Consider the following 23,599-nt stretch of genomic DNA (forward strand, 5'->3'; position numbering starts at 1 on the left):
GGAACCGTATAGTATAGTCGAACAGTGAACATCAATTCAAATAACTAACCCCTGAATCTCGTAAAAGCATAATGCACTTTGCGGGCAGGCCCGGCTATCTACACAGAGACGCCTCAGAACATGGTTTCACTTCAAAGAGCATGCTGTACTATTTACAACCTTGGGGATCACAAGACAAAGCCAGATGACTCAATCAGCTCAATAGCCATTCCATTAGTAACGATATCGATGTGCCGCAAGTAGGTGGTTTCGCCTTTTTCCTTCCTGTGCTTTTACCTTCTGTGGTCATCCCTAGGTGATTGCGGGCTGATATACTGATGGCTTAAGTTGTCGCGAAAGCGAATAGGGAGTCGCATATAGCTGATATCGTAAGTTGATAAAAGCAGACTCATATTTTCTTCCATCAACCCCAAGATCCTTCATCCAGGAAGAGCCTCGAGGATTTTGAAGGTGACGACAGTGATCCTTATTACACACTAAGTCCACACCTGCATGCCCATCTCAGTGGTCTGCATTGGTGACGTTCTTGCTTGACAGCTCAAAGAGCCAGACCTGCATCGTCATGTGGTCTAGCGGTTCTTTCAGAGGTATCCGAAAGGCTGTGAGTGTAGTTTAGGCATAAATCATAGGACGCGCCCCTCAATCACGAGTATTATGGAGCAGATATATGAGTATTGCAAAGTCACATGTCTTCAACCGCCCAGTGGCTATCTCATTCATCTGCTATGCCGCGCTATCGACCACGTTGTTCGACGACGCGGTGCTGAGTATCTGGTGACGCTTGCCAGTCTCGGAATTTGGGTGGTGCAGGAAGATAGACAGGGTTCTTAGAAGCCAGAACATCTTCCCGGTGTCGGGTGGGCCGTAAATGAAGGCGAAACCACCGCACAAATGTCTCAGGGACTCAAAGGCGATTTTCTGCTCCTTATTGAAACCGCTCATTTTTGAGAAGCGCTGTTGGAACTTTCGATGACCAATTGTCTCGAATAATTGGTTTCAGGCAGGGCACTGCTACACAGATCGTTCGCTAAGAGTATGTCCCACAGCTTCCTGTCCTCAATTCTGATTCTCGGGAGCCCACTGTGCCATAGGAGACCCGTCCACGATAGTCTTTGAGACACCATAGCCAGACTATAAGGTACGTGACTTAGACCCTTTTGAAACAGTTGCTGATGCTTTGGGAAAGGATTCTGAGTATTGTGGGATGGGCGATGTGGATTGTGACATGCGCTTGAACTGCACTCTATCCATGCCCTCCTTAGTGGGTTGCATAATCTAGGAATTATGTAACCTTTCTTGGTCATCCTTCATTGATTGTTGACTTCAGGTATTGAACTGTCACATACCGTGCACGAGTGGATCATCTCAAATCCTAAGATGGACACCAGGGGGACTTGAAATTTTCTAGATTTGGCGGAGAAGTCCAGGTTTACTCTGTTCACTTTCGAACACCATCGGAAAACGTAGGGTCTCCTTTCCGGGCGTATTTGGTGTAGTAAGGATATGATGTAAGACGCCAGCAGTGGTCTGGCCGCAGCACAACATACCAGTAATAGTAAGCTGGGTCCATCCGGACAAGCTGTTGACCTGTCGAGCGATACATATTACGGAGCCAGCCGTGATTCGATCCTCCCGCCGGTACCCGTTGGTGTAGATACATGCGCGGTGGTGTCTTCACCAGTGACCGAACAATTGTAGGCGGGACATATAAGAGGCCGAAGTCATGGTAGGCATCATCGGAGGCAACATATGTTGGGATTAAAACCGCAAACGGCGAGCCCCCACTTCAATTAACATTGGGTAGCCGAGGCTGCTCCTCCTTCAAGATTATGATCGCTTGCACGCCTCATTTTCGCTATAGTAGATAATATACTCATACCGTGCAAGGCCATCGACCAGAGAAGCCTTGACGACTTGGGCATTTGATAGAACTTGAACACCGTGTGGACAAACATCATCAAGGAGGTCATCTTCTTCATCGGGGGCTGCTTCAGCGGACGCCTGTGACATGAAATGGGTGATATTCAGCTGGCCCCGTGGGCCCACTCTCAAGTACAGGATGAAGGGAAGAAGGACCTGCAGCAGACAGAATGTTTTCCCAATCCCGGCGGGGGGCTATGGTGCAGTCCTCGATCGCGTATTCTCGTGCTTGAAAGCCACTCCAGTGACCTAGCTCATATAAAGAGCCGGGAAGCTAGGCAACCAGCCTATGACCTTGCATGGTACTGGCTGGCAAAAATTCCGTTTGAGTATTTCCATGTTCGGGGTCGATCTGCTGGATTTGTAGTAGTTTCGAGCGGCTAGTTGAGCTCAGGAGTCTGTTTCATGCTCTCGATTCAGGTCCAAGGCTCAGCGGTATCCAGCCGAGTGGAAGGTTCAAAATTGTCGCCATGGGAGCGTCGCCGTCGCTGTCATCGCCTAGACCGTCACCCATTCTGGTAGTGATGGCAGGACCGATGTGGGCACGATGATAGAAAGTAGGGGGCGCATGACAGCAAGGCAATGTTTGGAATCCGGGCATGATGCTTGCTTCATTTCGAAGAACAAATTGTAAGTCTATCGTAATCGCTCTTCGCTAAGGGAAAGAAAAGTTAACGAGTTGTATTTCGCTTGATAGGTGACACTTCCTACCTACCTTCGGTTTGCACGAATGATCAATTATGCTCTAGGGAAAGAAGCTCGAGGCTTTGTTCTCTCCTGGCTCAGCTGGATGAAGCCTGTCCCGCTAAGTTCCTCAATGGATGGTGCGTTCATCTTGGATGTTCTATCGAGGTACCGGAGACAGAGATGCTGTCCCCTGTCAAGGCTCTTAGAATTGGACAATCATCGTCATCATTGTTAGCCTTTTTCATCATGGTGAAGTACCGAGTTAAGTAAAGTGATCGTTGATAACCGTAGGTATGTATAGTGTGAAAATTGTATCTTGGTTCAACCGACGAGTGGCTGAAAATTAAATAAGAAAAGGTATACAGCGCTAGATAGCGAGTACAGATAGCCAGGATGACTATCTAACCGCACGTGTAGGTGGCAGGGTATGTATACCGAAAGATCGAGTGTCTAAGGCGAAGTAGCTCAAACAACCTATCTACCTGAGGGTTTTGTTGCTTGATCCGCGATGGCCGTGAATTGAGTCCTCGTATCTCGAGGTGATCTATCAATCGCAAAGTACGGGTGAAGCATTGTCCGTCCAAGCGGCATGCTGAATCTGAAAAGGAGTCGGGAGAGGAAGTGACAGAGTCCGAGGTAGATGACAAGAAAGAGATCGCTTTGAGACATCTGGCGGCGATGCAGGTGAGTGTGAGTCTAGTAAGGCGAAGAGGCAGCACCAGGCGACTGAGTACAGGCTGTATTAGGAGGTCAGTTAGCGTGGTCTGTGGCCGAGGAGTTGTAGGATATCGGGGTAATATGTACCTGTGCACACCAGGTGGTTGAGTTAAGATGCAACCGAGGACACTAAATGTGGGGGGTACATCCAACTATATCATCTGATGAAACGATGCCTGGCCGATTGTTGAGGGAGAAACATATTTTGCAGTCTTGGAATCAGTGCGAAACTAACAGTCAAGCTGGCGTGCTTCATTATGGTACTTAGCGTGCCGATGTCTGGGTAGGCAACGTAGAAGTTAGTACGACGCATGACTTGTTGAGGAGTGAGCCAGGTCTTCGTTTATATCACGATGCCTTATATAAGGGGTTGTTGATCACTGACCGTCTCGGGAAGTGGAAGGAGGACAAGGGATCGAATACATACATGATACGCTTGTATGTCTGCCTCTCACTATCTCTTCTAGATACGTTTGTCGGATTGCTGATTTTCAGCACGCACGCCTGCGCTTCTGGTGAAGAGGTATAGTAGTCTAGTGTTGGTGAGAAAACATCTCGGATTAGGGAAAATGATCCAGCATTGACTAAAACCGAGACCTGCTTACACGTGGTCTTGTTATCGTCGGAGACAATACCTCCCCACAATTTGCTCTGCTTGAAGGCTTTGAGGCCAATTCGGGTAACGAGCCAAAAACTATACAACTGTTAGATGTTGTTGTATTGAGAACGTCAATGCCGTGTTTGTCCAGCATCTTCTTTAGTACGTTAAAAGATCTAGTCAAAAGACGACTGCGGAGCCTTACCGGATACTTAAGGAACCAGAATCATGCACTGTTTCAGATCTAATGACTAGGCAAATGTGCGTTTCTCAGGTGGTGGAAGGCGAATTTATAAAAAGAATTGTTCCATGACTTAGATTCGAGGATTCACCGGGGAAAAGATATACTTATTCACAAGACAGCTAAAACAAGACAGTCATCGCTGAGGAAAGTATAGAAAACCCAAATCATTGTTGTACAGTGAGAGAACTTGATGAAGAAGACCTGTGTATGTAGAGAAAAGGAGGTTTATATATTCCGCTGGAGCAGCTAAAGACAGATGACTACAACGTGACCGATGAATGTTCACTCAACTGCCTTGAATTTCCGCCTTAATATAAACTTCAATCAGTATCATTTGACATTAACCTAACAGACAAACGAAGACAAGCCATGACAGCTGACAGGAAAAGCACTGTAACCTTTCTTGCTTATTTCCAGCCCCCAGCCGAGGCTCGAGCCAATGCGATGCAGGGAACCACTCAAACAATTTCCAATAGTGTGGAATAGCGGCGGCCCTAATCAGTAGTGCCGAGTTAGGATCCATGATCGGGCTCCTTTTGGGAGACTCCACCTCAGCGAATGGATCTGTATGGTTCCTGAAGCCGATCGCTATTCTCCTGATCGGATCCATAATCTATTTTGTTTTTTTCACGATCCATGCGAGGTCCACTCCAGCTGAGGAATGCTGGTCGGTGCACTGTCTTACTTTCTTTTTTTCCCTACTTATAAGGCGACATGGACCCTTGAATTTGTCGCGGTTCTTTGCATTCCCCTCGTTTCCATACATTCATTATACCCCCATTCCTTTCGTTTGTACATGCACTACGCCTGCATACCCACACTCTTTTGAAAGTTAATCGGAATACAATAATTGGCCACAATGAAGTTACATTCCCTCCTTCCCCTGGCCGCCCTGCTCACCCCTTCCTTGGCAATATTCGGCATCAATGACTTCGAGTGTGAACTGACATCGGAGCACCCGAACCCGGTTGTCCTCCTCCACGGTCTCGGGGCCACGTACTACGAAGACCTAAACTTCCTCCAATACTGGCTCCAATCGCAAGGCTACTGCACCTACGCGCAAACCTACGGCGCATACGACGGCTTCCCGCTCCTCGGCGGCCTGCGCCCGATCAGCGAATCCTCCAGCGAAATCGCCGCCTACATCCGCGACGTGGCCGACAAAACCGGTGCCAAGAAAGTCGATCTGGTGGGCCATTCCGAGGGCGCGTTCCAATCGCTCTACGTTCCCAAATTCCAGGGGGTCTCAGGCCTCCTCGATAAGATTGTGGCGATCGCGCCCCCGACGCACGGGACTAATTTCGGTGGTCTGTATAATCTGGCTTATCTTTTCGGAAATGTTTCCCGGGAGGTTGTTGGGGACGTGTTGAGTACGTTTGGGTGTCCGGCGTGTGATGAGTTGGGTCCCGATGGGGCTGCCGTGAAGCGATTGAATGATGGTCAGCCTATCCTGCAGTCGGGGAATAATCTGACGGTGATTGTCTCGAAATACGATGAGATGGTTACGCCGCATGAGACGTCGTGGGTGGAGGGCGCCAATAATATCTACGTGCAGGACTTCTGTCCCCTTGACCCCGTCGGACATATTGGGGAGGCGTATGATTTGAATGTCTGGAACCTGGTCAAGAATGCTCTCGATGGCACGCCGGACAGGAAGTTCATCTGTGTGATTGGGTCGCCAGGAAAGATCTGATTGTGGTCTGTGTGAAAATGGAGTTCGAGAGTAATCTTCTCTGTATTGATATCAAAAGTATATAGTCCCATATGTACATGCATTAATGTATAGTCATCAGCATCAACGTCGCACATATCGCGGCATTAGAATTATCGGGTGCAGGTCTTTTCGTCCACCAGGGTTTCGTCGGAGGTTCGTGAATCGTTGCTTTGGTTGTCTTGAACCAGGTTGTGTCCGTCGCTGTAGCTGGTTAGCGCAAGCATTGTAAACAGGATGAGAGATATGTGCGTACCCGAGCCTCTTGTTCGGTATCAACAGAGAGAGGATCACGACGGGAGCGGACAGCGCCAGCGCGGCGATGGTGATGTACCTGCGATTGTTAGCATGCATCATTGAACCACCTCGAGAGACATACCCCATGACATCGGAATACTGAAAGAAAGGTTAGCAGATAGCTCAAGTCAAACAGCAAACAAAGGAAGATGAACGTACAGCTCGGTTTACCGCATTTCGCTCCACCGTTCCCCAAGTCGGCAACGTATCCGTAATGGAGTTGTACAACCGGACGACGGTGGCCTCATCAACACTGTGTCCGAGATGCAAACGCAGCCGGTCACGCAGTTGATTGGAGTAAATGGCACCAGCGATCGCGGAGCCGATCCCATTGCCCAAGAACGATCCCAGCAGGATGAGCGACGTAACCTGCGCCAGTTCGGCATGAGACACAGAAATCTGTGCCGCGACGATGACGATCGTTTCTATCATGCCGCTGCCAGCGCCCTGGATCAGCTGCACGATGAACAGTTCCGCGACGGAGCTCTCGTTTTTGCGCAGACGGACCATCACTCCGTACCCGACCATTCGGATGGCGGCGCCCACCACCCCGATCCATTTGTACGACCGTAATCGATACATGAGCAGTCCGGTGCCCATCCCCACCAACGCCTGCATGACGCTGTTGGTGTAGTTGAGAAACTGCGCATCACGGGGCGAGAAGTTGTGGGACACCATGGACCAGACGTACAGGTAGGTCTGGGTGGTTCCAAATCCGATGTTGTCAACGCATGCCAACGCCATTGAGACCACAACGGACAAGGTACGGAAGTAGTGGGTGGGGACGACCGGGTGGCGGGCAAAGTATTTCTCGTACGGATATAAACAGGCCAGAGCGATGGCGCCAAGCACTATCAAGACGACGACCCACGGAGTCTTCCAGCAATCGGATGTCGTGGCAGCCAGGGTGATGGGGATCAGGACCAACGCAAATCCGCCACTCAGCAGGGTGATGCCGCCAAGATCGATGCGCGAACAGAAAGTGAAGAGATTCAGTCTCTCAGTCAGGATGAGGCCAGAGCGTTTGGCCCGTCGTTCGAAAACCAGAAGGGTGACAATGATGAAACTGGCGCAGAAGGGCATCAAGATGGCGAACATGCCGATACCCCAGCGCCAGCCGATGCCATTAACGACACTGTCGACGATGAATGCCGACACCCATGGCGTGATCAAGAAGGGAATGTACAGGATGTTGTAGACAAAGCCCCGCCAGCGCATGGACGAGATGTCCGACACGACGGTGGAGTTGAGGATGGCCGTGCCGGCCTGGCCGACGGAATAGAATACGTAACCACCCGCATAGATGTTGAACGTTTTGGACGAGGCACAGAGAATGTAGGACAGAATGTAGCATGTGATGGTAAAGATGTATGCCTCGGCTCGCCCCAAGACGTCCGAGACTTTGGCTATGGGCGGTTTACTTACTGCCGTGATAATGCTAGCCGCAGTGTTGAGCGTGGCCAGCACGGAAAGATGTTTGAAGTCGGACGTCGCGAAGTTGCGATAAGTCCCTACGGTAGAGTTGTCCAGTTCACTAAACGCATGTTAGAGCTACATAGAGGGCTTTGAAGATCACCACAAGACTCACAAGATGACCATAACCAGGACCAAGCTGAACGGTATGAGGTAGTTAGCTGGATTGTACTCGTATAGGATACTGGCAGTGCATACCCGATATAGAGCAGATATCTTCCCTTCCGGCCGCCCACAGCTTCGACGGCCTCGATTTTGACCGCTCCAGTCGCTTTTGGTGGACTGGATTCTATGACGTTGATTTCGAGCTCGCCGCATTTCTCGTTGTACAGCGAGGAAGGATTGGAAGCATCGTCGTTCCCCGACGGATGGAAAAACCTTCTCCAAGTAGCCAGCATGTTGGCGACGAGTACACCCGTGCAGTACCAGTGATAGACGGGAGATCGATAATAGAAAACTACTGATTGCGCAACAGTATCTTCATCGTTACAACCGGGGGGGTTGTAAGTGATGGGGAGAAGTGGAGAAAGAAAGAAAAAAAGAAAAAATGGAGAGGGGGGAAGAAGAGGGTGATTTGAAAGCTTGGATGAATGGGGAGTGATGAAGAAAGCAAGCAGGGTTTGCAAAGTCGGTTAGTTGGTTGAATGATCGACACGGTCAGATTAGTAGTAGGAGTAACAGTCTGTCCACAGTTCTCCAGTGAGGGGTTGTGCCAATCCCTTGGCGACCAGTCTGCTGGACAGTCGCTGATGCCGTCGATCACAGCCGGATCGACGTTCAATCTTCTGCTAAATGATCATCCCACACAGCCAGCGGTGGAGATTGTACAGCATCATTGGCACCTCGATAGTCGGCTCGAAACTAGTCCTTGAAGTGCCGTCGCGAGTGTCGGACTAGCTGCAGTTGACTAGAGTAGTATTTTCTTTGCCAAGAGAGTTGCCGTTTCCGGACTCATTAGCCCTATCTCGTTAATTCAAGTTCTTGATGGACGGTGAAAAAATTTTCTCTTCTTCCTTGATTTTCTCCAAGCGACATCCAACTAAGCAAAAGCTCAGCTCTTGGTTGCACATAGTACATACATGCCTAGTTCCACTAACATCGCATCGCAGGACAGGTTCATCCGATCAGTGCTGAAGAGGTGGAGACCCAAATGCTTGCTTATGCATCTCTAATGCATGGTGCCAGTGAATCAGACATCCTCCGAAGATGCCCGACTTGGTGGAAAAATATCCGCCACAGGGCATGGACATGTCCCGTACCTTTGATTGACTTGACTTTGATCACAACAGAAAACGTGCCCAACCGCTAGGTGTCGATTTATGGTGCCTCAGGTATCCAGCCATCATGCCATCAAATTGGCCAATGAGACCGAAGCAGTCATTTAACCCGAAACGGCAATCCGACCACACGCCAGGCACCACGTGACGTCAGGGCGGACGCGTTAAGAGGAAGCAGTGAATACAATCCCTTTAACACAAAGACCAAATTTCTTCTCGACGGGCATCTGCTTCTGCCCCTGATGGAAATGCTGAACTACACCCACCTGCTTGGTACCCACTGGGACCACGCCTCGAACAAACCGACTTCAACATTGACCAGTGACCGTGTGATCGTGGCTTTCGCATCACAGACGCCATGGCCTCGAATTCGGTGATCCCAGTCGACCAGCCTAACACCACTGCAGAGATCCTCCGTCTGCAAAATCGATTGACAGACATCCGCAACCAACGCAAAATACTGGAACTACGCAATGAGATTGCCCGCGAAAGCCAGCTGTTGGCCGACGCTCAACACCGTCTGCAAGCGACAGAATCACAAATGATGACCGGCGATCGCTCCCTCAATTCATCGCATACACCTACTCGACTTACTGCAGGTAGTGCCATACCAGCAGATAAGGGCATAAAGGCAAAGCCATCGGACTCGAGACCCAAACCCGTTACTGGTCATAATAACACTAGCGGCAATGTCATATCTAGAAGAGAGGTGCCAAAGCTTCCCATAAACAAAAAGTACTGTGGACGGGATCGATCATCGTATATCACCCTGGTCAGCAACTTGCGAGGTTTCTTTTGCAAACATGAACAGCATTTTGCTTCTGATAAGAACAAGATTGCCGAAGCAAAGAGACATCTATCTCGCCTTATCCTCGATGAATGGACGACACTTGAAGAGTCTAGCGGACGAACACATACATGGGACGAGTTCTGCTTCTTTCTACTACGGCAAATTGAGAGGCCGGCAACACCAAGGCTGGCGCGCCATCGATGGAATGTCACTCGAAAACACTGCGATGAAACCGTGCAAGACTTCGCAAACTATCTGGTGATGCTGGAGGACGATTTCTCAACATCATTATCTGAGCACGAACGCAGCCAGAGACTTTGTAATGGCATGAGCAGTTCATTGCAAAAGAGAGCAAGAGATGATTCTTCATTTTTCACTTTGAGGTATGACGCACAGGTTGAGTTACTGGCAAAGTGGGAAAAGGCTGGCCCTGTCGGCAAGATGTGAATTCTTGACTGTTGGATACGAGAGATGGAAAGTGGCGAATTGCAACTAGGTGACAACTCTCGGCCATTTGCGTTTCTGTGATCTACTGTGTGCTCGTACGAGATGGATGCTTGATGGCTAGGAAGCGTTGCAGCTTCATGAGGGAATGAAACCAACATTAAGGTTTAATGTGATTCTAGTCATACCGAGCATGAGAACTTTCTACTATTGTTTTCTTCTTTCTTTCTATCTGATTCGTAATGTTTGCAACCTTTCCCTTCCCCCCGTGCTGGAGTAGGACAGCTGACTGCAATCTCCCACTAACATCTCTCCTACTCTCAACTACTCGATACCAACTGGTCTTGTGTGCAATGCGTTCATCCACTTCAAATGTAATGGCATGCATCAGTAGTTTACCTCCAAAGATGTTCTACGTTGTTCAGGAAAAAGGAAACTAACGTAGCTTCATCCTATATGACATCCACAGGAACTAGACCGCGCTTCGAAGAAGAAAGAAACATTCATTAAGACATCCTGGATAGTAAAACAAGCCCACTAATTCAAATAACTCCCCTTCGTCTCTTCATGAATCACATCAAACAGCGGTTTCGCGCTGAAATAACCCGCCAAAGGCGTCCCCACAGATTTATACGTAAAGGCCGCATCGGCATCATCCACCTTGATCGTCTGTCCTCCTCGTCCCGCCGCCGCCGCATCAGCCAATAACTGTGCATAACAGCACTTCTCCAAGCTCACGAACCAAAACACCGTCTCCTCGATCGTATTTCCAACTGTCAAGAGACCATGATTCTGCAACAGAGCCGCCTTCCTGTCGCCCAATGCTGCGGCGATATTCTTTCCTTCTTCCTCGGCGAGGACAATGCCATTAAATTGTTTGTACACGACATGATCCTGTACCATACGTTAGTTATGGAAGCTCGGTAAAAGAAGTCCAGGACATGCTGACATTGTAAAAGGCACACGCATCCTGAGTGATAATATCCAATGGCCGACCGAGACTGCAAAACGCGCGACCGTGCAGACTGTGGCTGTGCGCTGCGCAGTTGACGTCTGGACGAGCAGCATGGATGGCCGAATGGATCATGAACGCGGCGGCGTTGAGTAATCGGCATGGGCCACCGTCGATGACCTCCCCGGCATGGTTGACCAGGATCAAGTCAGAGGCTTTGATCTGAGAAAAGGCGACACCAAATGGATTAACCCAGAATGTGCTGGGGTCGACGGGGTCGCGAAGGGTGATGTGGCCGGCCACGCCTGTGTCCCGTTGATATATAGTAAGCTATCCATTTATATCACAACTCCTAGACAATGAATATATAGTGGGGCTGGTCTGGTGGTCATACCCTCGTCGTATCCATTCTTTCCAAAGATGCGGAACGCCGCTGCCAGTCGGCCTTTAAGGTATTCACGCTCTTTCATCTTGTCGTCGAATACGGGTGGTCTGGGAATGTTCATCTTTACTTTGGCTTTCTCGGCGCCGGCCTCCTGGGTGGATTCCCGGGCTTGGAGAGTGATGGGGGGAGCAGTCTCGGTTGCAGTTGAGGGCGCCATGTTGCTGTCTGTTTGTTTGACGATGGTAGATGTAATGAAGTTGTCGTGACTGGTCGAAGGACAAAGTGGCAGTTGTTGGGGAAATCAAGATTAAATGCTTATCTGATAAGAATGGAGAACGCGGGGTAATTAACCTGATTAGAGTTACCGAGCAGAACCCGAGGTTGTTCTCTATATTGATTACTTTGGTAGTAATCATACTGCAGTGGATAAAAAGAATATAATATTGCGATCTCCACATATAATCCTCCCTGCAAGACAAAACAGACAAGATAAGCTACGGCATGGCCTCAATCTTAGGCACGCTCCCGATCTGATCCACCCATTGCTCCCTCCGCTTACAGAAGATTTCCAAAGCCAAGCCCAAGTCACCACGAGACTCTGCATCTAACGTGCCCGTCTTTACAGTAACAGTTCCTCTCCCACCCGGCTGCGTATTAAGCGGGGACCCACAATCCCCGCAGAAGTGCCTCTGGAGCTCATTGCCCAGACTTCCAGACGGATGGGCGTAGATCTTGGGGGTTCCGGCCGTGTAGGTCAAGGCGGGTTTGGGGACGATCAGGTTCGACGAAAAGGGGGCACCCGTGTTTCGTTTGCAGTCCTCGCAGTGGCAGAGAGCAACCTTAGTGATGAATAACTGTTAGTTTAGGGCGGATCTAAATCATCAAGAGCATGGCGATAGGTGGAGCGATGCTGATCTTGGGTACCTTGGGGGATGGCGCGTCGGCGGGGAGATCCACGCGGTAGGTGATCTTTCCACACAGGCATGCTCCGGTCAAGGACTTTGAGGCCATGGTGTGCTTGTGTTTCTTTCGATTTAGTGTATAGGTATCTGGTAAAATTGTAAGTTGAATATGAAATGTTGAGGCGAAATAATTATGTCTCTGGGATTTGAGGCTGAATCTGCGGGACAAAGAATTAGTCTTTCGGACAGCTGTCATAAAACCATTGGAACTTAATGTCTACCAAATACGAGCCCTCGTGTTATAATCATACATATTAAACTGCAGGGATCGTCATGCCGTGCAAAGCCAATCATACGCTTCACAATGGCAATACTGCTAGAATGGAGTAGATTGCGGGGAATAAGGAAAATGTCATGGCGAAACCAGCTTGCCCACGTTTAAACCAGGTCAATTTCTTCTATCCCGGCTAATGATGCTAGTAAAACAGGAGTATAACAAGCACCGGTCTCTTCCACCTTTCTATCTTTAGAAAAGAACTCATCAAGAACAAAAAACAGACCCCTCTTTCCCTGAATAACTCGATGCGTGGTCATCTATGATAGGTCCAGCTGACAGACTTACTTATCTAAACTGATGGTTACGATGACTTCAACTTGTGTTCAGAAAACCACTGAAAGTACCAGTCCTTTGACCCGAGTCCAAGGGGGGTTACTAGTAATGGCAGGATGCTCGCATATTGGTGGTTTGTACGTGACGCCTTGATGGAAACCTCCGTTGAATGCGAAATACCGTGCCAGTTGGTACCTGAACCGTCAGGATTACGCGCAAGCTTCAGGTCGTATGTTGCAAGAATAGAGTACAATGCCCAATAAAATGATCGCCGAACCTCTCTACCAGAATCCTGTTCCATCACGAACCACATTACGTTTCGTCGGTAATGTTCACTAGAGCGGCTCAGAAACAGCGACGAATCGCACATGAACTTGGACACGTTATAGACGGCATTAAGGAACCTGCCCCGAAGCTCAATATAACAGCCCCAGAAGCCTATAGCGACACCAGACTTCACCCTTGTACATACACCAACCGATCAGCAGACCCAGCTGCCGGATTCACCTTAGGGAAGTCCAGCGTGTTCTGTTTAATGGGGCTATGTAAAGGGATACCATTATCCGATGTGATAGCGTCCTCGTTGCACTATACTTCCCAGGCTTTTCCCATGGTACGCGTGTTGTGTAGAAGTCTATTAAAATATATCCGGGTCTTTTGCAAAATTGGTTCTCGTAGTGGTCTTGTAGATCAGGTCTAGCAAACTCTTCATTGTAGTAGAGGCACTTAAGTGTCTCACTTATGCGACGATATTTAAGCATATGACAGCAAAGCTGCACAGAAGTGTGAGAAGCCTTTCTATACTCGCAAGTGTGGTCCCCTTTTAGCCGCTATATTCTCTGGGTCCTTGTCTGGTCTATACGCCCTCGACGATCGGACGACTGGAGCACCGTGTTCATGTTTCTCGCGTCATATGTATGTCTAGCACGCAGTTGCGGTGCATATTTAGTCTGATTACGCTGTCATTTGCTGACGCCATCTTTGTCTCTCGCGCCAGAGTCGGACATAGCGTATATGGCGACACAGGAGGATTACCTCCCACACCGCCAAAAGAATACCTAGGATGATGCCTAGGCCAAGTGCAGCCCCGAGGGCTGCAGAGAATACGGGTGCCTTATGATTGGCACTGAATGCACTATTGCAATTTAGGGTTTGTAACTAGATATTAAAAATAGTAGGTATCGAAACCTGTATCTGCGTGCTCGGTCTGGTAGTCTTCAATGATCCAGCTAGATACTATGTAAATGTAGTACCATCAATGAGTTGAGTTGGACGTAGATAGGTGAGGAGGCGTAAGTATAATATTGCGCAGCTGCTGAAAAAGATATGCATCTCTTTCTACGGGGAATGGTAAGGTATTGAAAGACTCCGACTCCGATGTGATAAATGCAGACTAAGGGAATGTGCTGTTGTATTGTGGCACGACTGCTAGATATTGAATGATATAATTCACATTAGTTTGTCACTTACTGTGATGTGTGTAGGGAATATTGGCCTTTGTTCAAATGTAGCATGGCTTTCACGTCATCTGGAACAGTTTTTATTTAATCCTTCTTTTAACTTTGGAGACTACCTACAGGGTATCTGTCAAAGGTTCACCAAGGTCCATCACATATTCCTGGTTAACACCCATCATAGTGACGGGGTAGCTCAAGACCGCATGGACTGATTTGTCGAACGGCTGAGTTATCGGCGTGGCTCTTCTTCCAATCAATGAATAGCTCCGTTCAGCGGAATAAAATGGCTACTGAGAGCGACTACAGACTCGACAAACTCGTGTATCTATTCCGAACCCAAGCCAGAAGTTCGTCTTATGTTGAGAGCATCTGCGGCACTCGGTATGTCTGTCCCAAGATAGAGTTTGCCTTCACAGAAGCTGACGCCATCTGTCTAGGTATGGAAAGGCGGGGAATATGGCAAATCCATGGAGACTGTACTGAGTACGATCCGCGACCCTTTTATCATACAAGGATATGAGGAGCAAACTAGATGTTCCTTAACAAAACGTACTCTACATCCCACCTGTTCTACCTGTGAGTAGATATGGTGTATAATGCTCTATACCTGAGCTCGAGTGGGTGCAATATTGCTCATAACGCTGGCTCGAAAGAAAGGCTAGGATTCTGGCCAGTAATGTCAGAAAAAGGAAAAGGAAAACTTGCCTCAATTGCATTTACCTGGTTTCCTAAATCCCTTATTGGCAGTTTGAAGAATAAATCAAACTACAATGGCCACACAGGGACGGAACTCACATTATCAGGGCCAAGACGGATTATTCCCTCTGGTATGGCGATACAAGGCGACACGAGTCGAATGTGGTTTGTTAGCCAGCTTCCCTTTTCATGGGAGTGATAAGATCCAGATCGTATCCCCACGAAACTTCCTCCCCTTTCCTCCCCATTTATTTGAGTCGTTGATATACCATTGCAACGGCGGGAAGCTATATTGGCCTGACCAGGGCATTCTGAATCAACGATTCAGAATTATTTGACCTTTTGGGCTTGTGGAATATCGGGCCCTGGCGATATCTCTTACAGCCATTTACTTTCTTTAGTCGTTTCCCAGGGCTGAGGCACCTTTACTACCATCCCGCCCACACGGCGCACGAGGGTTACCGATATAGATACCGTTCCAAGATTACTCTCTCTATTATTTAGGAACATTTGGATGAAATATCGAAAAGTAATGATATTAACCTCGCCAGGAGTCTTTCCCATCTGGGTAATCTCACTACACGGAACATACCAATGTCCGTCCGATATGGGTAGCACAGTCGTCGGAGTTATTCGTGTTATTACCTGCTCTCTGTCAACTGTACTGGATTATACTTATCTCTACGTACCAACTCAGAAGAAACGTAAGTCTCTACTATGGTAGCACGCATTCCGCATTGCACCCTGGCTATATGTACATAACAGTGGGAAGCATAAGCCGGTTGGTTGGTCTTCGCTCGGTCGTACATAGACTGTCATTGGCAAAGGGTTCTGCCGCTGAATGATCAAATTCCACTTAGTCTCATAGAGAGAGATCCAGCGACTCTGGCATTTATTTATTTGATTTCCATTTCAAGACGCAAGGAGGTTATATATCGACGTAAAAGCTGACTACCAACACCATCGGAAGAGTACATCTGAATAATTGGAATATCCGCTTCGAACCATACTTTGTGGGAAAATCTTTGTTTGCCAACTCTTTCAGCACTGCTTGCCATCTTTCGTAATCCTCTAACCGTTATGCCGTGGGTGCATTCGATTGGTTTGTCCCGTGAATCATGCTTTGCATAGCATTGATTTGGATTGATTGTCTCGCTAACTCGTGGAATAGCTACAACAATGATGGTGTAATGGCAGTCACTCGTGCCGCCGAGGCCAAGCGCTCTCCCGCATTAATCGAAACCTTTCCATGGACAATGCACTTCCAAGGCCCACATTTCGTCAAGTACATCGTGGAAGCCGCCCACGCTGCCTCAGTTCCTATCGGGGTCCATCTCGATCACCGTATGGATCCAGCCGAAGTTGAGCAAGCCTTGAAACTGCCCATCGACTCCATGATGGTCGATGCGTCGAGGCTGGAGCCGGAGGAAAACATCGAATATTGCAGACAGATCACGGAGCAAGCCAAGATAAAGGGAATCACTGTTGAGGCCGAAATGGGACGTATCAATGGCGGAGAGGACGGGATTCCGGATGCCAGCCACCTCGAAGAGATCTGGACTGATCCACAACACGCGGAGGAATTCACCCGACGAACAGGTGTTCAATTTCTGGCGCCTTCATTTGGCAATATCCATGGACCTTACCCTGAAGGTGGCTCTGAGAAATATTGGCAGCTTGATCGGTATGTAGCTCTCTGGACCTTGGGATCTGATTAACCACTGATGCATTGATAGGCTTAAATTGATTGCTGATGCCATTGGTCCTACCATTCCTCGGGTAATTCATGGAACGCATCCCGTCCCGGACTGGCTTTTTCATAAGGCCATTGCAACGGGGGCTCGTAAGATCAATATCAACCGGAATGCTCGTGATGGATACACAGCCTTCGTGGCCGAGAATGCTGACCGCTTGGAGCTTACTGCTTTGAAGGAACAGTCCGTGGCAATCTATCAAAGATCAGTAGAACACTTGATGGATGTCCTTGGTTCATCCGGGAAGGCGCATTAGCTAGGTGGCAAGGAGACACCGGTTAAAACATGTCAGATAGTCACGTAGTTTGAATTCCTACATCAGATTGATTATGTTGCTTTCTGTTGCTTGAATCTATAAACATGACAGTGGGAAGAAGTCGCTTAGGAAGAACAACAGCGCTGGGCCTAATTAGGCAGCGTCAACAAAACATCTATAATATAGCGACTGAGATATTTGAAGAATGCATTGCGAGCATGATCGTGACAAGAGAACCGGGCTTCAATATTTGTTCGTGTAAGGCAAGTAATAAACAGCAAAATACAAAACTGTATTGTATATGAGGATATAGTATAAGTCCCTGGACGTGCTTCTTAGGATAGGATCAAAAATACAGCCTCCTACCTATTAGGGTATATAAAGCCAGAGACGTATCTTTCTTCTCGCATTGTTCTAGGCGGAGATTGTCTGCAACAGGTATCAGACACTAGTAGGACAACATTTGCGGGGTATCGAATATACCAATTATCTACACAAGAAAACAAACAAGTCTAAATGCAAAATATGATGTACAGTAGAGCTCTTAAAATTATAACAACACACTGCGTCCGACAACGCCCCAAACACCAAGCTAATGTATTGTACCATTCGCAGAGAAAGCTCTAGACAATCGCGACCGTAGATCCAGAAGACGAAGGCTTCGTCTTGTCGGCATGGACATGCATCTCAGTAATCTCCCCATTCTCGATATCGAATCCGGGAATCTCTTCCTCAAGCTTCTGTTGGCGCTTGTACATCTTCCAGAAGACAACGCTGCCGTGAACCTGGGCTGCGGAAAAGGCAATATGAAGCAGTGGGGTGACAACCTTAAAGGCAATCTGCCATCGGTCCCAGAGTGAGCCGAATAGGAAAAAGATAACGATAGTTTCGCAAGTTGTTCCAAGAGCTGTGGTGATGCAAGATAGGAGGAAGAGGCGTTTCAGAAAACGGTGGCGGTTGGGGAAGATGCGGTATAGAATGATAGCCAAGTGGGGGAAGAACTCTGAGATAATGTCGAAGGCACCTGACAGAGGACTATTAGCTTTGCGCTCTTAAAGGGATAATAAAGAAAGGTCGAGTATGACTTACCCCATACTGTACACAGAACAAACTCGATATCGGCATCTGGCTCTCGGGCCAAATCAAGGCTGATGGCGATCGCAGATTGGCCAATAATAATCGTGCCGATGTGATGTAACACAGCAATAGGCGACAGCCTTGTACGGTAGATCAACTCAAAAGCGTACATCCCTATGAGCATCTGGGCGACCACGACCAGCATGTCGCCCATAGTCACACGGGAGCCATGTGCGTAAGGTGTATGGAAGGACGACTTCCCAATGACAACCTCAAGGAATGGGTATGCCGCGACGATTAGGATTAGGATCTTCGTCAGACCGGCAATGTGGTGGTTAATGAACCCGCGTCGGTTCACCTCACTCAAGTTCGTATAGATAGAACCATAGAGACGTTTTATGAGAAAGCCCTCCAACACATAATATCGTATTACGAAAAGGACGACGAGTACAATCGAAATAATAAGGGCGGAGAACGGAGCGAGCCTCGAGATAGGCTGTAACTTAAGAGTCTCGAGAGCAGTAATGTCATGGTGATAATGTATACCCATTGTAGCTTGCAAATGTTGTCAACGATCATGGAATACTCGATAAACTGCCGGTCATTAAAAGTAGGAAGAGAGTGATGAGAGACAAGGAATGCTGTTAGAATGGTCCCTAATAAAGGATTGATGGGTATACCAAGAACAATGAGAGAGAGAAGGAGTGTAGACGGGAAGGAAACAATGAGAAACGACCAAATCGCATCAAATAGCTTTCATGAATCTGCACAAATCTATAAAAGGAGAGCCGAAAGAGAAGGGAAGAAAAGGGACAACGAACAGTAGTATTCCAGCGTGGGAGATCTCCCTCGGATCGAGATACACCGTTCTCCTGGGGAAACCCCCAAGTGAACCCTGGATCCCAGGCAGACTAGCTCATAGCGTTACTACTAGGAGGTAATTTGCATATCGATCCCGCCAGTATTACCCGCAACAGTCTGGGTTGTGACGGTAACGTGGTAGCCTACCCTGGGTGCCATAGTGGTGGAGACGAATGGTGTACACCCACTCTAAGCAACGCCCCATCAGCGCTAATTTAATAGACTAGAATCTCTCTCGCCCACTGGTCAAAGAGTCCTTAGGCTATTTCTGACAAGCGGTATCGCTTAAACCTTCTGCAATGACGAGAAGGGTCTTTAGTATAACCTCTTTCGGGGCGCAGCCTCGTATCATTGACACTGGCGAGGGCAACGGGTCCGTTGCCTGCTGATCATGCACCGAATAAGGAGCAAGCCAAGCTTTCAGGATCCACTGAAGAAAGCTTCGCCTCCGCACCTTGAATGAAGTTCTACGCTTCTAGGCAGTAACATTCTCTAGAGTTAGGAAATGTCCACGACTGATTGGTGGAGGTCCCGTGTAGCCCTGGCACGTGATGGCAGGCTGCCCACCACGCCAAACCGTTCCAGGAAAAGCCCCAACATGCGCACGATGTTCAGTTTCATCCCACGGGGGATCAGACCCTCCTTTCTGCGTGGTTTTGAGGTGGCCTGGATTTGTTCGTGGGTCTCATTTGGACATTCAAGCTTTTCCTCGGCACTGCGACATGAAACCAGTCGGAGAAATCACTACATGTCACACGTGGCGGAGTTATGAGGCATTTTCCCCTTTCTATTTTTGTCGTCGAACTTCCAGGCAAATGGCTGTCTGGTGGCATTAAGGCTAAGTCACACAATGACCTGTACTACATGCTCAGATTTGAAGGGGCCAATATGAAAGCCGGTGTATGAGACAATCAAGCAAAGTTAATCAGCAGCCGCACAAATGAGCATCCTAGGCAAGGTAGGACAGTGCTGCAACGTAAGCCTGGGTAATCACCTGTCTGACTTATTACCACGCTTAGGTCCGCCCACAGGTTTATACAAAGTGTTGGGACGAGACATGCCGACCTTATAGTTGAGGGGGAAAATCGGTGCGATGATGCTGGCCAGACCGAGATGCTCGTGTACTAAGCACGTAGCGTCGACGGCATGAGGGCGGTATAAGAAGTCGGTGGGTGCATCCTTACCACCTGAACTCTGCTCCTTCGAGTACCGAGAATATTGCTACAATAAGAGGCACTCTCGTCACTGACACACATCGATTCAACATGTCTGCACAACGCCTTGCCCACCCTCTCTAGACGTGTTCTCCCATCTGATACGACGTACGTGTGGAGACCTGGACTTACGTCGCCCCAATTTGTTAAGAGGCCCCAGACATTCTGTCCTTAGGGTACAATAAGATCGACCTACATATACACGCACATCTCTGCGTGACTGGAATCGGATCAAAAGGACTTTGACGACTTACCGGAGATATTCCGTGAGAATCCAACGACAAACCTAAACTTGAAGCTTATATATATGAAATGAAGGAAAGGTCTCCAGGGATAAATTTGACTATGGGTGCGAACCATATTCTATCATCAAAGCGATAGTGCCAACCACTTCACAGGACTGAAGATGCCTATAAAGACCATGTCTCGGATTATTCTGGTACCTCCTTTCGAGGACGAATTGAATAATCATTGAAGGTTTCGAAGTGACAAAACTAGCATTTGACGTTTAAACATTGGTCCGGAGTGGCGTATTACTCTACTCACTCTAGCCTACAATTTACTCCCTATACCCCACGCTACTAACCTAATCACACAAACCATTTTGATCCACAAGACAAAAAATATATTATTAATGAAAGAAACACTACCCCCTTCCGCAGGTAGCCAACTAGAATTAAAGAGTGGACGCTCACATACATATGAGACAGTAAGGTAATATAAAAGAACGACACAATTAAACCCCCGAATCATCCTCGATAGCAAAATTCTTCCCGCTCTGATAAGTCTCCCAATTCTGGCAGTTCGAGTGAAGCGAATCATAATCAATCAGATCCTGGATCTCAGAGTACCGTTCCACAAACTGAATGGCGAAGCCTTCCTCCGTATGCCAGCCAATATGGCAGTGCATTAACCACGCGCCCGGGTTATCGGTTACAAAGCCGATGACTAGGTGGCCGTTTGCTGGGAGCATGGCTGTATCACGACGGGGAGGATTGTTGGTTGTGATGTCGCCTGCGCTGTAGGTTCCGCTTCCCTGGGAGAGGACGACGAAGTCATGCCCGTGGAGATGGATGGGGTGAGGCACAGATAGGGTGGTCTCGATGATGACAAAGGCCCATTCGTCTGCGCGAGGGAGCTGGACTACACCACTCGTATTGGAGAAGGAGGTGTGGTTGCGGTAGATCTCTAGGAGAGTTGGGTCGTCCCAGGACACGTGCATGGAGGTACTGTTTAACTTCCAGCGATAGAGGCTCTGGGAGTTTTTGCCTAGGCTGACTGGTTCGGATTCATTGTATAACGGGTTGGAAGTTATTGTGTAGGGGTTGACGATCGGTACGAGATTGGACATGTCTTCGTCATCGCAGGCATCTGTGTAGGAATATCCTGTTGTTGTTGTTGGTGTCGATGGAGAAGAGCCGTAGTATACGATTCCCTTGATGTTGGTGGGATTCTGGTTCTCGGAACAGGCCTCCTGGGGGATGGCACGCAGCCAGAAGTTCTTGGCGATGGAGGCTTGGTCTGCGTGGACGATGATGTCGTAGCGTTGTCCTGTGTCCATGATGAGTGACTGTACTATATGATGGTTATGGAAGTTGGATTACCCATTGCAATATCGAGGACGCTAGTATTGTACGGTTCTATAGGAACCAGGTCGTTGGCAATGACAGTCATAGTATGGTTGTCAATCATGAACTTGAAATGGGTGTCACAGGCTCCATTAACCAGGCGGAATCGATAGGACTCTCCCTCTGTGAAGGATGTATTCCACCTAGTTCCTGTCTGATTGGCATAGCCATCTTCCCCGAAGACATTCATTCCATTGATCAAGGCAGAGTCCAGTTCCGGGGGTCCGTCGTTCTGTGCGCTATCGAACAGCTGATCCACTGTATTGATGTCCCAGTCATTCAGGATAATAAACCCCTTATCTACATCATAGTTGGCACTAGCAGGGCCGTTGATCTTGATGCCACCGAACACACCCTCCCAAGCCTGGAGACCAATGTGCGAATGGTACCAGGTCGAGCCGTACTGAGTAGCTCTCCACTTGTAAGTGATGGTGCTGTTCGAAGCAGTCGGGCACTGGGTGATAGATACCACACCATCCGAAGGGTTTGTGTAGTATTGGCGGATTCCGTGGAAATGAATGCTAGTACCATTCTTGACGGAGCTGGGAAGCTTGTTGTTGACATGCACAACCACGGTATCACCCCAGTCTGCTTCAATGGTAGGGCCAGGGATAGAACCGTTGATGGCTAGGGCGAACCTAGACCGTCCGTCTGGAGCCACGGTGACATGCTCGAGGTCAAACCAATATTCTCGAGTGACACCCGTCTCCGGGATGGTGGTGGTATAGTCAGTGTTGATGTCATAGTTGCACCATTGATCGCGAGTGCTGGCAGTGTTTCCTGTACAGGCACCAGAGGAAGAGGTACTAAGAGATGCTGATGAAGAGAGTGACGCAGAGACGGAGTCTCGAGCTAAGAACGAGGGGACGCTTGTGGCATTAGCAGCCACAATGCTAGAAAGTATACAAAAGAGGGACGATTTCATGTTGTCTCCCACTGCTAAAGAGTGTTGTGGGCTACAATAACAAAGAGAATGACAATGAGTTGGTATATCCGATGGTTATTCGGACATTGGAAAGCGCTGCTTATATTCTCAACCACAAAGACCATTATCCTAGAATTCTCAGTATTACCATATGCGATCAAACAAGCCAAGCATGACTATCATACTCTCTAACAAGGATCAGCACATATTGGCAAGATCTCATTGGACATCTAGGACCTGACCCGGTGAAGTACGTGGACGAAAAATGCGACCTATCGAGACGAGCTGAAAAGCCTCCACACAGCATGTTCAGGCAGAGTGGAGCAAGGCTGAATGCTCTTTGGCAAGCCTATATCGGCCGTAAAAGACCGAATGCTACTATTCCACACGTAGTTCGCCGGTAGGTGGAGCTTATCCGCTCTCTCCCAAGCTTTGACAACATGGAAAATCAAGCGAACTACTCGGATCACCATCTACCCGTCCAATTATACGTTATTGCCGATAAGAATACTCTATAATTATCTAGAAACAAACGCTTCACAGTATTGATTGGACAATTACGTATCCCGCGGTGTGGTCGTTCCCCACATTTGCAGAGGAACCACTTATGAACAGGGGCCTACGCAATACGCCTACGTCCTGATGCGGTAGATTATCGCATGACCGCGATGCGCTAGATCTATCTACCTTTATAAGCTCCTGATATAATTGAGAAATGGTTGCT

General features: G+C 48.3%; 7 protein-coding genes across 7 annotated transcripts; 3 read left to right on the top strand and 4 right to left on the bottom strand.

Moving 5' to 3' along the window:
• Nucleotides 1-5,025: 5,025 nt before the first annotated feature.
• AO090009000060 (esterase/lipase family protein) lies at nt 5,026-5,859 on the top strand (the record flags this gene model as incomplete). The annotated part of the gene is made up of 1 exon (XM_001816527.3): nt 5,026-5,859. One exon carries the CDS (start codon nt 5,026-5,028, stop codon nt 5,857-5,859), a length of 834 nt encoding a protein of 277 aa, XP_001816579.1.
• Nucleotides 5,860-5,990: 131 nt separating this feature from the next.
• Nucleotides 5,991-7,965, bottom strand: AO090009000061 (uncharacterized protein; the record flags this gene model as incomplete). The annotated part of the gene is made up of 4 exons (XM_023236638.1): nt 5,991-6,081; nt 6,134-6,273; nt 6,334-7,708; nt 7,763-7,965. The coding sequence occupies 4 exons, from the start codon at nt 7,963-7,965 to the stop codon at nt 5,991-5,993; spliced, it is 1,809 nt and encodes a 602-aa protein (XP_023088500.1).
• A 1,317-nt stretch (nt 7,966-9,282) lies between these two features.
• AO090009000062 (uncharacterized protein) lies at nt 9,283-9,731 on the top strand (the record flags this gene model as incomplete). Its single annotated transcript, XM_023236688.1, has 2 exons — nt 9,283-9,555; nt 9,627-9,731. 2 exons carry the CDS (start codon nt 9,283-9,285, stop codon nt 9,729-9,731), a joined length of 378 nt encoding a protein of 125 aa, XP_023088501.1.
• A 964-nt stretch (nt 9,732-10,695) lies between these two features.
• Nucleotides 10,696-11,712, bottom strand: AO090009000063 (class II aldolase/adducin family protein; the record flags this gene model as incomplete). Its single annotated transcript, XM_001816530.3, has 3 exons — nt 10,696-11,052; nt 11,108-11,415; nt 11,505-11,712. The coding sequence occupies 3 exons, from the start codon at nt 11,710-11,712 to the stop codon at nt 10,696-10,698; spliced, it is 873 nt and encodes a 290-aa protein (XP_001816582.1).
• Nucleotides 11,713-16,278: 4,566 nt separating this feature from the next.
• Nucleotides 16,279-17,170, top strand: AO090009000065 (class II fructose-bisphosphate aldolase; the record flags this gene model as incomplete). The annotated part of the gene is made up of 2 exons (XM_001816531.3): nt 16,279-16,844; nt 16,897-17,170. The coding sequence occupies 2 exons, from the start codon at nt 16,279-16,281 to the stop codon at nt 17,168-17,170; spliced, it is 840 nt and encodes a 279-aa protein (XP_001816583.3).
• A 623-nt stretch (nt 17,171-17,793) lies between these two features.
• Nucleotides 17,794-18,797, bottom strand: AO090009000066 (uncharacterized protein; the record flags this gene model as incomplete). Its single annotated transcript, XM_023236842.1, has 2 exons — nt 17,794-18,205; nt 18,418-18,797. The coding sequence occupies 2 exons, from the start codon at nt 18,795-18,797 to the stop codon at nt 17,794-17,796; spliced, it is 792 nt and encodes a 263-aa protein (XP_023088502.1).
• Nucleotides 18,798-21,058: 2,261 nt separating this feature from the next.
• AO090009000067 (uncharacterized protein) lies at nt 21,059-22,875 on the bottom strand (the record flags this gene model as incomplete). Its single annotated transcript, XM_001816533.3, has 2 exons — nt 21,059-21,873; nt 21,927-22,875. 2 exons carry the CDS (start codon nt 22,873-22,875, stop codon nt 21,059-21,061), a joined length of 1,764 nt encoding a protein of 587 aa, XP_001816585.1.
• Between the last annotated feature and the right edge of the window lie 724 nt (nt 22,876-23,599).

The sequence above is a fragment of the Aspergillus oryzae genome, chromosome 1 (assembly GCF_000184455.2).
Source record: "Aspergillus oryzae RIB40 DNA, chromosome 1".
Classification (NCBI taxonomy): Eukaryota; Fungi; Ascomycota; class Eurotiomycetes; order Eurotiales; family Aspergillaceae; genus Aspergillus; species Aspergillus oryzae.